The sequence below is a fragment of the Trachypithecus francoisi genome, unplaced genomic scaffold (genome assembly GCF_009764315.1).
Source record: "Trachypithecus francoisi isolate TF-2019V2 unplaced genomic scaffold, Tfra_2.0 Lachesis_group6, whole genome shotgun sequence".
NCBI lineage: Eukaryota > Metazoa > Chordata > Mammalia > Primates > Cercopithecidae > Trachypithecus > Trachypithecus francoisi.
In genome coordinates, this window is record NW_022681471.1 from 99564687 (window position 1) to 99577559 (window position 12873).

At 40.0% G+C, this 12873-nt stretch overlaps 1 protein-coding gene across 1 annotated transcript in view; it reads right to left on the reverse strand.

Annotated features, from left to right (window-relative positions):
- Window positions 1–2403: 2403 nt before the first annotated feature.
- The window catches only part of TSPAN7 (tetraspanin 7), a 119636-nt gene continuing 109166 nt past the window's right edge, over window positions 2404–12873 (reverse strand). The window contains exons 6-8 of the mRNA XM_033202087.1: window positions 10353–10436; window positions 3982–4057; window positions 2404–3384 (exon numbers count right to left, since the gene is read on the reverse strand). Coding sequence (XP_033057978.1) covers window positions 3989–4057; window positions 10353–10436 — 153 coding nt within the window. The 3' untranslated portion in view covers window positions 2404–3384; window positions 3982–3988. The remainder of the gene's footprint in view (window positions 3385–3981; window positions 4058–10352; window positions 10437–12873) is intronic.

Genomic DNA, 12873 nt, shown 5'->3' on the forward strand with positions numbered 1-12873 from the left:
ACTAATAAATAGTGGAGGCACCGTGGAATCAAACATTGCTCTTGCTAGGAAGAAAGGACTTTTAATATTTTGAATTATTTGTGTCAATGCTTCTACCTCTAACCAGATGCACTGCTAATCCAGAACTCACTTTTCTTGAAAAGGCAAGTCACAGGCTGGGAGAAAAGATTTGCAATACTTACATCCAAGAAAGGACTTCTGTCCAGAATAGAGAAAGAATTCCTACAATCAATAAAGACAACTGATTTTAAAATACACAAAATACTTGAACATCTTACAAAAGAGGAAATCAAATCTCCATGTGTGCTCTCACCCCACCAAAATAGCATCAGGCAGCAGAGAAGCTAAAGGGTTAGATTTTTTAAATTATTGTTATGGACACTTCGGAAACTAACCATTTATCATGAACAGAATACAATGAAAAAGTCAATGTCAATGAAAAAGTGAAAGTGTGAGGCAAATTAAATCTAGATAACACTATACATCTGCAGAATGACTAAAATAAAACAGACTGAGAATAACAAGTGTTGGTGAGGATGTGGAACAACTAGACCTTTTTTACATTGCTGATTGGAGTATAAATTAGTATAACCACTTTGGGAAAATGTTATATAGTACTTTCTAAAGCTAAACATACCTTATTTCTAAGCAATCCTGCATGTGTATTTATGTCCACCAAAAAGCATATACCATAATGCTCATTGCAGCTGTATCATAGTAGCCCAAACCTAAAAAACAACTCAAATGTCCAGAAGAATGGGTAAACTGTGCTATATTTGTATAATGTAATCCTATACAACAATGAAGACAAGACTATGTTTACATGCATCATGTAACTAACTCTTGCAGATACAATGTTGAGTGAAAGAAGCTACAAGAAACAGTCCACACTGTGTGATTCTATTTATTTGAAGTTGAAGAAGAGACAAAACTAATCTATGGGAATATAATTCAGATTAGTGGTACTCCTGAGCAGGGTTGAGGGGATGTGAGAGGGCTGTGGTTACTGACTGAAAAGGGACACCAGGGAACCTTCAAGGGTGCTGAAATACTCTGTATATAATTTGGGCAGTTGTTTACACTGGTTTTACATATGAGCAAGTTCAAGTTGCACACTTAACATTTTGTGTTTTTTACCATAAGTAAATGTTATATTTCAAAAAAAAAAAAAAAAAAAATTGGGCGGGGGAAGATAATAAAAGAAAACAAAAAAAGTATTTCAATTTGTGTCCTTTAAGTTTCCTTTGAAAGAGGAAAGGACATTACACACAAGTCATTCAGAGTTGAAACATGAACACTTGATAGTTTTAAAGGAAAATCAACTTTGGTCCAAATGTTTCACATTAAAAGTATGTTATTCTGAGATCTGAATTTATTTAGAAAGTATATAGATTTCTTACTTACCAAAGTATACCAATAAACACACAGTTTGCAAAAAGATAAACCATGGGTTGGGCTCTATTTAGGATTTTACAGAAAAGCCTCATTTCAATATATAATGAAATAGAAATTACAAAACAGAGATGTGAAAAATTTTTGAGCTACATACGTTTCCACAGAAGAGCTCTCCTTAATTCACTAAAAATGCTGACCTTTTGAAGAGGGTACAACTGAAGGTTAAGCAGTGTCCTTTGTCAATGTTGTAGTAGGGTTTACTCGATGCAGAGATCAGGCTAATAAATGCATATAGTTAGAAAGCCATCTCCATTATAATTACAGTCTGTGCTATAGAGAAGAGGGAGTCTTTTAGATCCACTCATTTTGGTAACAGATCAATTTATGCTTTTACTAGGCTTTTGGTTTTTGGATGACTCATCAAGAATAAACTGATTGCAAATAATCTACTGCACCTATTGATAAAATGCTCTTTAAATCAAGTGTAAGCATTCCATACTTCAGTACAAACTGGGGCATTGGGATGGCTGAATCGTAGGATGTAATCTCTTCTCTAGATTGTGTTTATTCAATCCAACCCAGGAAAGAGGAAAGGGAAGAATTCATGCTCATTAGAAACGATGAAGGAAAGAATAGAGGCTCATTCCTTTTTTTAAAAAATGAAATCCAGACTTTAAAAACTCAGCTGAAATCTTTGTATTTATTTCACGGATTTCAGATCCGAGGATTTCAAAGGCCTGAAATGATATGAAGGCTCTATTCTGCAGACAACAATGTCTTCTGTTCATGATAAATGGTTAAAGTTTCTGAAGTGTCCATAACAATAATTTTAAAAATCTAACCCTTTAGCTTCTCGGCTGCCTGATGTTATTTTGGTGGGGTGACACATGGAGAGGTGTGTCAGTGTGTGAGATGGTCCACTTGCCTGCAATGTCCTGAAGAGCAAGATGGAATAGAAATGCATTTAAAAACTTTCATAAGAACCAAAGAACAGAACCAGAACACAGCTGCTTGTAATTGCTCTATTTATTAATACATATATCACAAATGTTCACAATATCAATGCATTCTTGTTGGCATGCTAGACAGAGGTATTATTTTTGAAGATCTTTTAAAAATATTTTGACTTGTTCCCCCTTCACACTCATTTTTAAATTGTTCTGATGAGGTCCTCAATGTCTATAATGTCAATGCAAGAAAAAAAATACAGAGAGAAGTAGTAAAATAACACAATAGCAATTAATTGGGGAGAAACAAAATATCATGGCCTTCACGAGAAGCAACAACACAGCTTTGTAACAAGATTATACAGGTTTCAACTGAGAGGCAAAGATGCACTAAACTGCCTACACATACCCAGGTATGTAACAAGCAAGGAGGCCACCTAAAGCTCAGTTTCCTTCATGCATGACACATGCTTTTTTTCTCCTCATGGACAATTATCGATGTGTTTCTTTACATGTCTTAGGCAGCCTGAAGAAGGTAGGAAAGCCTTAGTAGAGGGAAAATCAAACCAAATGAGATTAAGTCAAAAGAACAGATAACTATCGTCTGCTTATCTACTTAAAGGTGTGTGGCATTTACCACAGTGAGGAGCTAACAGGAGCCTCCCACACTACATGCAGGGCCCAAAGGGGCCAGCGATGGTGTGATAACCAGTCACCGATGATGAGTTGCAGTTGGACCAAGTACAGATGGAGGGGCTGGCCCACGCAGGGCCTCGGGGTGAGGTTCACTAGGACTAGCTGCAGGGGGACCTGGCTACACTCTGTGGCACAACAAGGCTTCACAAAATGGACACTACAAGTGACATGGGCTGAAAGGTGGAGCAGAGACTGGGTGGGAGTGTCAGTTGCACGTGGGGGGTAAGGGATAGGGGGAGCAGGGCAGGTGTATTATGTACTGTGCTCTAACATTCTTTGGAAGTCTTTCAAAGATTGCTGCAGTTCTTTTTTAAAACAGGTCTCTTATTCCGTCGTTCTTGAAAGACTAAGAGAGAAATTAGAACATGTGAGTGATTCACCAGTAATAAGGACTTGAAAAGAAAGATAACAAGCTAAAAAAGCATTTCCACATTTTCCACAAAAGAACCAATTAGGCCGGGCGCGGTGGCTCAAGCCTGTAATCCCAGCACTTTGGGAGGCCGAGACGGGCGGATCACGAGGTCAGGAGATCGAGACCATCCTGGCTAACACGGTGAAACCCCGTCTCTACTAAAAAAATACAAAAAATTAGCCGGGCGAGATGGCGGGCGCTGTAGTCCCAGCTACTCGGGAGGCTGAGGCGAGAGAATGGCGTAAACCGGGAGGCGGAGCTTGCAGTGAGCTGAGATCCGGCCACTGCACTCCAGCCTGGGCGACAGAGCGAGACTCCGTCTCAAAAAAAAAAAAAAAAAAAAAAAAAAAAAAAAAAAAAAGAACCAATTATACTTCCTTCCCAGAACCACGGAAATGAGATTTCTGCACATGGACAAGTGCCACCAAGATCAGGTAGCTCAATGGCCAGGGAGTACTCCTGCACATTTGAAGGGTATTATGTGTCCCAAAGGGGATCCCTCAAAATTAAACACTCCCCACTGTCACCTACCTTCTCCTTACACCATCTCATACTGATTGGCCGTGATGAACCGGGACAGACAGCAGGCCAGCAGCATGCCAATTAACTGTTGCCAGGGAGAAAAACGAAAACGAGAATCTCAAGTCACCGAACCACACCCTCTTAATTTTTAATTAATACTTTTATATATTTATGGGGGATAATGTGATTTTTGATATATGTGTATCACTAGACATAATTTTTTCAACAACCAAGTGTTTCTGTATGTAAATGGGAAAGGGCACTAGAGCAAAAGATAAAACCTGATTTCAACCATGGGATCTCAGCTGTTGGGAGTCTAACTGCAGAGCCAACTGGAAGTTCTCTAACTGGCCATTATGTTCCAGCTGTAGCTCACTCTGGCCATTTAAGAACAACTTTTGACACTTAAGGAGTATTAAAATTTGTTCATGTTATGAGAGTAATAAAAAAAATTAAGGAACACAGAATTTAGTGATATATTAACTAAAAGGCTAAAATTCAATTCAAATCTATAGCACATGCATTTGGAAGATTTCTCAGCACACTATGATGTCTCAACCATACCCAGGTGACAAAATACTAGTTCTTTCCTTGAGGCAAGAATAGAGACCCTATTCTTGATGAGGCACATTCACCAGTGAGGTAAGAAAGCCACAGCTTATGAAAAGGTAGGAGGGGCTAGGGGAAAGTGGGGCTTTATATTCTGTCTCTTGACTATGTAGATATCTTACGCCTAAGTGGGCTCATCTACACCCAGGGCCCACCTCCCAGTTTTTTTAGGGGCCTCAGGACAACCAGTGATGTAGTACCTCTACCTCCTCAGAAGATTCTAGTCCTCCACTTGTCTTCGTGCCTTGATCTAAACTGCGGCACAAGTGAATCTAATAAAGATGATTGTGATACCCTCAAGACACCCTTAAGCACATCTTGTTCTGTTCATTAGAAAAGAAAATTTCCACTCATGAATCTGGAGGATCAGTATCCTTTAGAGAGGAGCCCAATTGTGCACTTGAGTCTAGAGGCTGCTTTCTCTTGGTCAGTGTAGTCCCTTCTCTTTAGACAACTGGGCATGTTTTACTGGATCAGACCTGTGTCACTAGAAGTGCGACCCCAGGACCAAGAGCATCACGATCGCCTGGGACCTTTTTAGAAATGCACATTCTCAGATCTCACCCCAGACCTGCTGAATCAGATACGCTGGGGGTTGGGGCCCAGCAACTGGTGTTTTAACAAGCCTTCAAGGGCAGGGAACTGCTCATCCAGTCTACCTAGTCACCCTCATCTTATAGATGAGACACCTGCTGCCACTTCAGGTCCCACTGTTGGTCAGGGAACACCTGAACTCCATTCTCCTGGCTCTTAACCTACCCGTGCAGGTTCCAGTTCTCATTTCTTATCTTCCTTTTTCAAATTAAAATTGTGCTGTGAAATATGCAAACTATAACCTCTTTCAGGTAAGGAAGCATCATCATCTTATTGGACTCGTCCTATCTCATACCAAGGTTCTGGCCAACATCATTTGGTGCCATAAAATACATAGTCTCGTGCACTTACTGCCAAGTGGCTGAAGATACCATGGCTATAACCTTTAGAATATTCTGCCAAATGAGAAACTAAAATATGAGTGTAATGACCTTGAACCTTATAGTTTGTCTCTTTTTATTAGAACTTCCATTTTCCAGGACCAACAAACAGCAGAACACACTTGATAATGTCAAAAATCAAATAAGTGTCAGAGGTACATAACACATTCAGGGAGAACAAATTACAGTCATCCCTTAGTATCTGTTGGAGATTGGTTCCAGGACCTCCTGAGGATAGCAAAATCCTAGGATGCTCAAGTCCTTGATACAAAATCGTGCAATATTTGCATATAAGCTATGCACATCCTCCTTTATACTTTAAATCATCTCAAGATTACTCATAACACCTAATACAATGTAAATGCTGTATAAGTAGTTGCTATACTATATTGCTTTTATTTGCATTATTTTTTGTTGTATTGTTATTTTCAATCCATAGTTGGTTGAATCCATGGATACAGAACCTGCAGATATGGAGGGCTGACTGTATTGAATATCCAGGCTGGAGTGCAGTGGTGCAATCTCGGCTCACTACAACCTCTACCTCCCAGGTTGAAGTGATTCTCCTGCCTCAGCCTCCTGAGTAGCTGGGATTACAGTTGTGCACCACCACATTCAGCTAATTTTTGTATTTTTAGTAGAGATGGGGTTTTGCCATGTTGACCAGGCTGGCTTGAATTCCTGGGCTCAAGTGATCTGCCTACCTCTGTCTCCCAAGTGCTGGGATTACAGACATGAGTCACTGTACCTAGCCTGTATTGATATTTACCACAACCTGTACAATATTACAATCTCAGTTTTCCAGATAAGAAAATTGAGGGTTATAAGAGGTTAAAGAATACGCCCCAAGCTACACAGGTAATTCTCAGAGCTTAATGTTGTACCCTCTCGTCCTATCTAAGAATAGCCTCAGCTCTGTCCTGCCCTCTACATAGAAAAGGTAAACAAGTCTTCTCAAGGGCCCCCCAAAAGAAAAGAATGACTGGCACATCTTAGCAGCATTTAGACCCTGGAGGAGGCCAGACAGGAGGATGAGGGTCAGAAAATGGATGGGTAGTAATAGGGTCTGTGTTTTCTTATGAGTACCTTTTCCTTTTGGATTTCACAGACTTAAGTCTTTTTGTTATAAAAGCAATAAATGAATTCCCTTCAGGTGCTACCTGAGGCAGGAACAAGGGTGATCTCTGGCCTTAAAAGTTAATACAGCAGGCCAGGTGAAGAGGTCAGAATTATAATACTGGATCTATAGTAGCTGCCCAACTTCAAGCGAGTCACTCAACCCTCCCCTTCTGGAAAATGGCTCTACTGTCTTTACTCAGGACTACAATATTACATGTTATGGGGAATTAATCCAGCCTAACAGGTTCCAAGTCTAGCAAAGCCCTGGGTCTATTTACCTTAGACACAGAAGTACTAAACACAGAAGACCAGAGAACACGCCACCACACACACACGTGCATATGTACATATACACAATGTCACAAATTGAACAATAAACATGTCCATGCTGAGACATCCCATGGTTCTTGGCTTCCAGGGCATTTTGGGGGTGGGGATAGGACAGGGGTGCTGTACGTGCATGCTCCATCTCTCACTCTCCCCACAAGCCCTCGAGTGAAAGAGCAGTTGCCAAAGATGCAACGAAGAGGTACCCTACTAAACAGATTCAACCTTCTGCTATCAATTTATAGGGCAGCAGACTCTGCCCATCAAGTCCAGACAAATGAGGTTTACCTTGAGAGGGCAAAGGCAATGGAAGTTTGTAGAGAGAAGTGTTTAATGCTTGACACAACCCTGCTGCTGTTCAAAAACAGCACTCAAGAGCTTTCAGTTAGCTAAGTTAGCTACAGGGAACAAAGTTCTTGCCCAGTGTATTAAAAGGCTAGACCCAGCTTAGTTTTCCTAATACTTTATACCACCTTTAATCTTTGAGACAATAGATGTGTATGGCCAGTTTCTTCCAACAGATGATAGCATGGAGGTCGTAAGAGTAAGCAAAGAAAAGGGCAAGAAAAAGGTCGAGGGCAGGAGAGCAAAAGTGGGAGGGAGGGAGGGAGGGAGGGAGAGAGCTCTGTTCTTTCCTACCCACTTTGTCCTCTCTGTGGCCTCTACTTAGTAGACCCTTCTTTATTATAGGAAGGCTAAGGCATAGGCCAACACAACTGGTTCATCAATATCAGACAACATGTGCTAAATTTTACTATGACATTGGCTCTAAAATTTCTGAACACATGTAGCCAAAGGTCTGGTTCCAGGTCACTGACCAGGATCAGTAGGGCTGGTTCTTTGTGAATGGGCATCTGGTAAGTGGCCACCATTGTCCCAGGGATGTCCTGGATCTACGGACATCTGGAAGCCAACTTCAGCTTTCAAGAACCCTGAGGCTGATGGCACCATAAATAGCTGCAGTTCCTGGTGCATCTGGCTGGCAAATGCCAGCCACAGCCATTCCTCTCCCTGCCCGAACTTGGGAGCAGGTCTCAAGTGTCTGCTCTGCTGGACCTGCCTGGCCACATGGGTGAGCAGTACTGGCACCATGGTATGATGTCACTGGGCTTTGTGTTTTATCACCCCAACAACTATGTGGTACCTTGATGAGACCTAAACTCACTGCAGAGAGTTTCAGAGTTGGGATTCCTTAAGGTCAAAGCCCCTCTCTTACTGCCCTAGAGGGTCACAGTACATATTCAACAATTCACAAATCACAGATTTCTTTAAGGTAGCACAGAGAGATTAATCAGGCCAGATAATTATTTGTCTAATCATACATTTCTTCATTGGGATGTGTGAGAGAAGAGTGGAAGAGAGGTATTAATCAGATTCATTACTTGGAGAAGGATCCATTTGATTCATCTCATTAATGAAAACAGGAATCTCCTAATACCACACATACACTCATGCTCATGGCCACATGGGAATATTCTTGGATGATAAGGTGTTTCATTCATGAGATTCCACGTTATTTGAGGCTCTCTTCTCCTAATGTACAGTATCAGCATAATGTCCCTTTATGGTTCTAGAATAGCTAGTAGGGGAGACTTCAGCAATATTTTTTTTTCCTCCAATGGGACAGGCCTCCTCAAATGCCAAACACAAGAATGCTCTTTTGATGTTAACAATATGGTGCTACACATACATGTGTTAAGTAAACAGGATGTTCAAGGCTGTCAAGTGCATCCTGCACATTTGCATCGGTCACCAGGGTTTGGGGATCCTCTAAAATGTCCCTCAGTCATTAGAGTGACGTTGCTGAGTATTATTATTGAAATATTACAGCAACTAGAATAAATTTCAGAGTAGCAATTGCTTTTCAAATGTCTCTGGAGACTGAGTTAATTTGCATTGTTTGTGACCCCACTCTGGTTTGTCTATGTGTTGGAGTGTTGAGGGTTTAATTCACTTCATGGGCTTCAAAACAAAAACAAAAACAAAAAACAACAAAGCATGGTACAAGATAGTTTTGAAATTGCAACAAGGAACACACTTGTGTTGGCTGAGCCCACATGCTCTTGTGAGATAAAATGTTGCACAGGTTTTGTAACTGCTTAGGAAGAAAAGCTCTTCTACTTCTCTAAGGCTGTCTACTTGTAAAAAACAAACCATCAGGCTAAAATTCTATGCCTTAATCTAAGCGAGGGTTACACAGCTATGTTCATTTTGTGGTAACTTATTAAGCTGTAAACATAATTTATGCACCTTTCCGTATATTCTACATTTCAATTAGAAAGTTTTAGGAACAAACTGGAATAAAATTAAAGTATATCTGCGTTGCTAAGCAGGAGGGCCAGAGATACAGATGGGTAGGGAAAAAGTAATTAGAGTCTGAGATAGCCTATATAGAAATTAGAGTTGTGGTTTGTTGTAGACACCAGGTCCTAAATAAAAAGAAATTAAAAAATAAAAAAAGAAATGAGAGCTGTGGAGACATTACTCAGACAACATTAATTGGGCTTTGTTTGAAAAACGATCTGTTGGTCTGAGCAAAGTCTGAGTTAAACATAAACAAAGTTTGCTCTTGCTTGTTAACTATACATGTTGATTCTTCTACCCAAAGCCACATTATAGCAAGGATGTATCATTTGTCTGGGAGATCAGAAGCCTATGGGACCATGCCCTGCCTGGTGGAGGTGGGCTACGTTTTAGATTTAGCTTAATCTTATTCTATCCTCCAGTGTGTGTGGTTTACTTAATTGGCATAGTACTTCTCCCATTGTTTTCTTGAGGGTAGGTACAGATAAAGGGCTATAAAATTTAGTACATAAAATTTTATTTCCTCTTAAGAAACCATGTAAAAATAGTCAAACCTCTTACAAATAGCCAAACTTAGAGATTAAAATAATGATCACAAGTCGAAGTTTGCTAAATTTAGGCTTTCTTTAAAGGGAGAGATCTCATCCGTAATACACGGGAACTAAGAGAGAGCAAAAAAGGGTCAGGTCAATCAGGAAAAACGCTTCTCCCAAATCCAGATCAGCCATTTGCTGTTTTGAGTTGTTTATGATCCAATTATGCCAGCACGTTATTCAGTTAACCTCCATTTGACCTACAGAAGTAACCAGTTGTTTTTCTGGAGCTAGTCATTAGTGTAACTGTAACTGATATTCCCTTGATGACAAAACTTCATTTGAGTTGAAAAAGAAAAATCAATAAACAGATCACCTGAGGACTAATGAGCAAGGAGCTTTGACCCCATCTATCAGCTTTTCCCAAAGCACAGGAAGGCAGGCAGAGAATCTGGAGGCCAGGGAGGGAGGCAGGGAAAAGATTAGACCAGGTTCTGCACAATTATGAAGCTACCTGGGAGAATGCGATTCCAAACGCCACTCCAGCGATGATTCCCATGTTAGTCTCCATGAAACTAGTTACCAGATCATAACAACCCTGGAAAGAGAAAGACACTGTCTTGGAGACATGTTTTTCCTCAGGCCAAGCTGGGCTATGTGTACTCGAAACACTCCCAACATACACTTCAACCTTAATTCAGCAAATACAATTGCAACTCACTCCAGGGATTTATTAGCATTCTTTTCAAACTTAAAAAAATAAGAAAAGGTTTCAAACATACACAAAAATACAGAGACACATGACCCTTCCCCTAACATCACAAATTAACATCTGGTCAATCTTGCTTCTTTTGAACCTCCCCAACTCCCGTCCCATTTAAAGTCAATCCCAGACACAATTTCATCGACAAATATTTCTGTGGTAGGATGCAATTTAGCAAGAAATCTCTGAGATCTATGAAGCAAATACTATAGAGACAAAGCAGTAGACTTGAAAAGACATTCCGCATCCTTGAACAGGAAATCTCAGCATCATAAACATGGTTACTAGCATTTTGACAACGAATGACAAAATCTTGAATAAACAAACCGGAATCATCTGGCTAGAGGGAAGTGTTTGAATATCTGCCAACCTTATGGAGTTTTAGGGTTCTTCCTAATGAGACCATTAGGATTTTTTAAATAGGGAAAATCTGTGTTCTAGGGTCATCTTTTCCAGAGAGAGAGAATTTGTAAGTATATTATTTGAAACTGGCCAAATCAACCTAGAGTTCTGAACTGACTTATTCAGCTAGGAAGACATGGTCTTTTCCCAGTTTTCTGGAAAAGGGCTTCAACTAAAATGTATAAAGTCTGTGAAAAATAAAGACATTAATTTGATAAACAGATTAAAGCTGGTTCTTGTTTATCAAAATGTCACACTAAGTTTTAATAACATTTGAAGAACAAAAAAACCCCAAGCATGTTTCCCCTTTTTAAGTTCAAATTTAACAATTTAACATTTCTCATAGCTTGTAAAAAATTCTGCCAATGCTGTGTCTTCTATTAAGTGATATCTATATACATTTATAGTCTGCTTGCAGGGAAAAAAAATGGTGCATTAACTTACCAGTAGTGCTTTCAGACATATTTTCTTTTGTTATTTAAGTTCAGGGGTACATGTGCAAGTTTATTATATAGGTAAACCTGTGTCGTGGGGGTTTGTTGTACAGATTACTTTGTCACCCAAGTATTAAGCCTAGTACTCATTAGTTGTTTCTCCTGATCTTCTTCCTCCTTCCACCCTCTACCCTCCTATAGGCCCCAGTGTGTGTTGGTCCCTTTGTGTGACACGTGTTTTCAATGCAATCGACAAACCATACTTCTTAGTTATCTGATGCCAATTTGAAGGCCAGGGTGGGAGTGGGAAAGGAAATACATTATCACTCATGGGGAGTTTTAAAATTTGATTCCCCAGAGTAGAAGCTTACTGATTTCACTGTTACTAGTGAAACTCTATATCACTTTTTTTTTCTTTTCTTCTTTTCTTTCTTTCTTTCTTTCTTTCTTTTTTTTTTTTTTGAGACAGAGTCTTGCTCTGTCACCCAGGCTGGAATACAGTGGCGTGATCTCGGCTCACTGCAACCTCCACCTCCAGGGATCAAGCGATTCTCCTGCCTCAGCCTCCCGAGTAGCTGGGATTACAGGTGTGTGCCACTATGACTGGCTAATTTTTGTATTTTTAGTACAGATGGGGTTTCACCATGTTGGCCAGGTTGGTCTCAAACTCCTGACCTCAGATGATCCACCCATTTCGACTTCCCAAAGTGCTGGGATTACAGGCATGAGCCACCATGCCCAATCTCACACAATTTTTCAAAAGGTAGTAGAAGAGAGAAGAATTTGGGTTAGAAAGAAGACAAAATGAAAAGAGATGTGGATATTCTAACACCTTCCCAAAAGGTAGCAGCTAAGACGGCAGTTTGCCAGGCTGGCCATCATTACTGTATCTTCTCCCTGCAGTGATAATGGGGCTAAGGAATGAGGTACAGATCAGCACCAGTGTTATGTAAACTCAAAATTTGGAAACAAAAGCCTGATAATACAACCCAGAGAGAAGCAAAATGAGTATTTTCTTATTCTGCAAAATAGTTTGGCATAGATTTTTTTTCTGCGCACTTCAATTCTACACTTAAACTGAATATATTTTCTAAAGTATGATTTCTACTCCATTCTAGAAGATTTTAGACTTGGTCACATTATTTTTTGTAAGGTCACTCTAACCAGTAGGAGAAACCAGAAAAAGGAAATAACTGCCTGGCATTAGTACAACTGTGCCGAAATAGTTCTCTCTAAACCTTGCTCCTCAATGTATGGATCTTGAATGAGCAGTATTTATTCACCTAGGAGCTTGTTAGAAATGCAGAATTGGAGGCTCCACCCCAGACCTACTGAATCAGAATCTGCCAGATCCATGGGTTATTCCTTTTGACATATTTTTAATGAATTTTAACCAGATCTCCAGACGCTTCACATGCCCATTAAAAGGTGAGAAG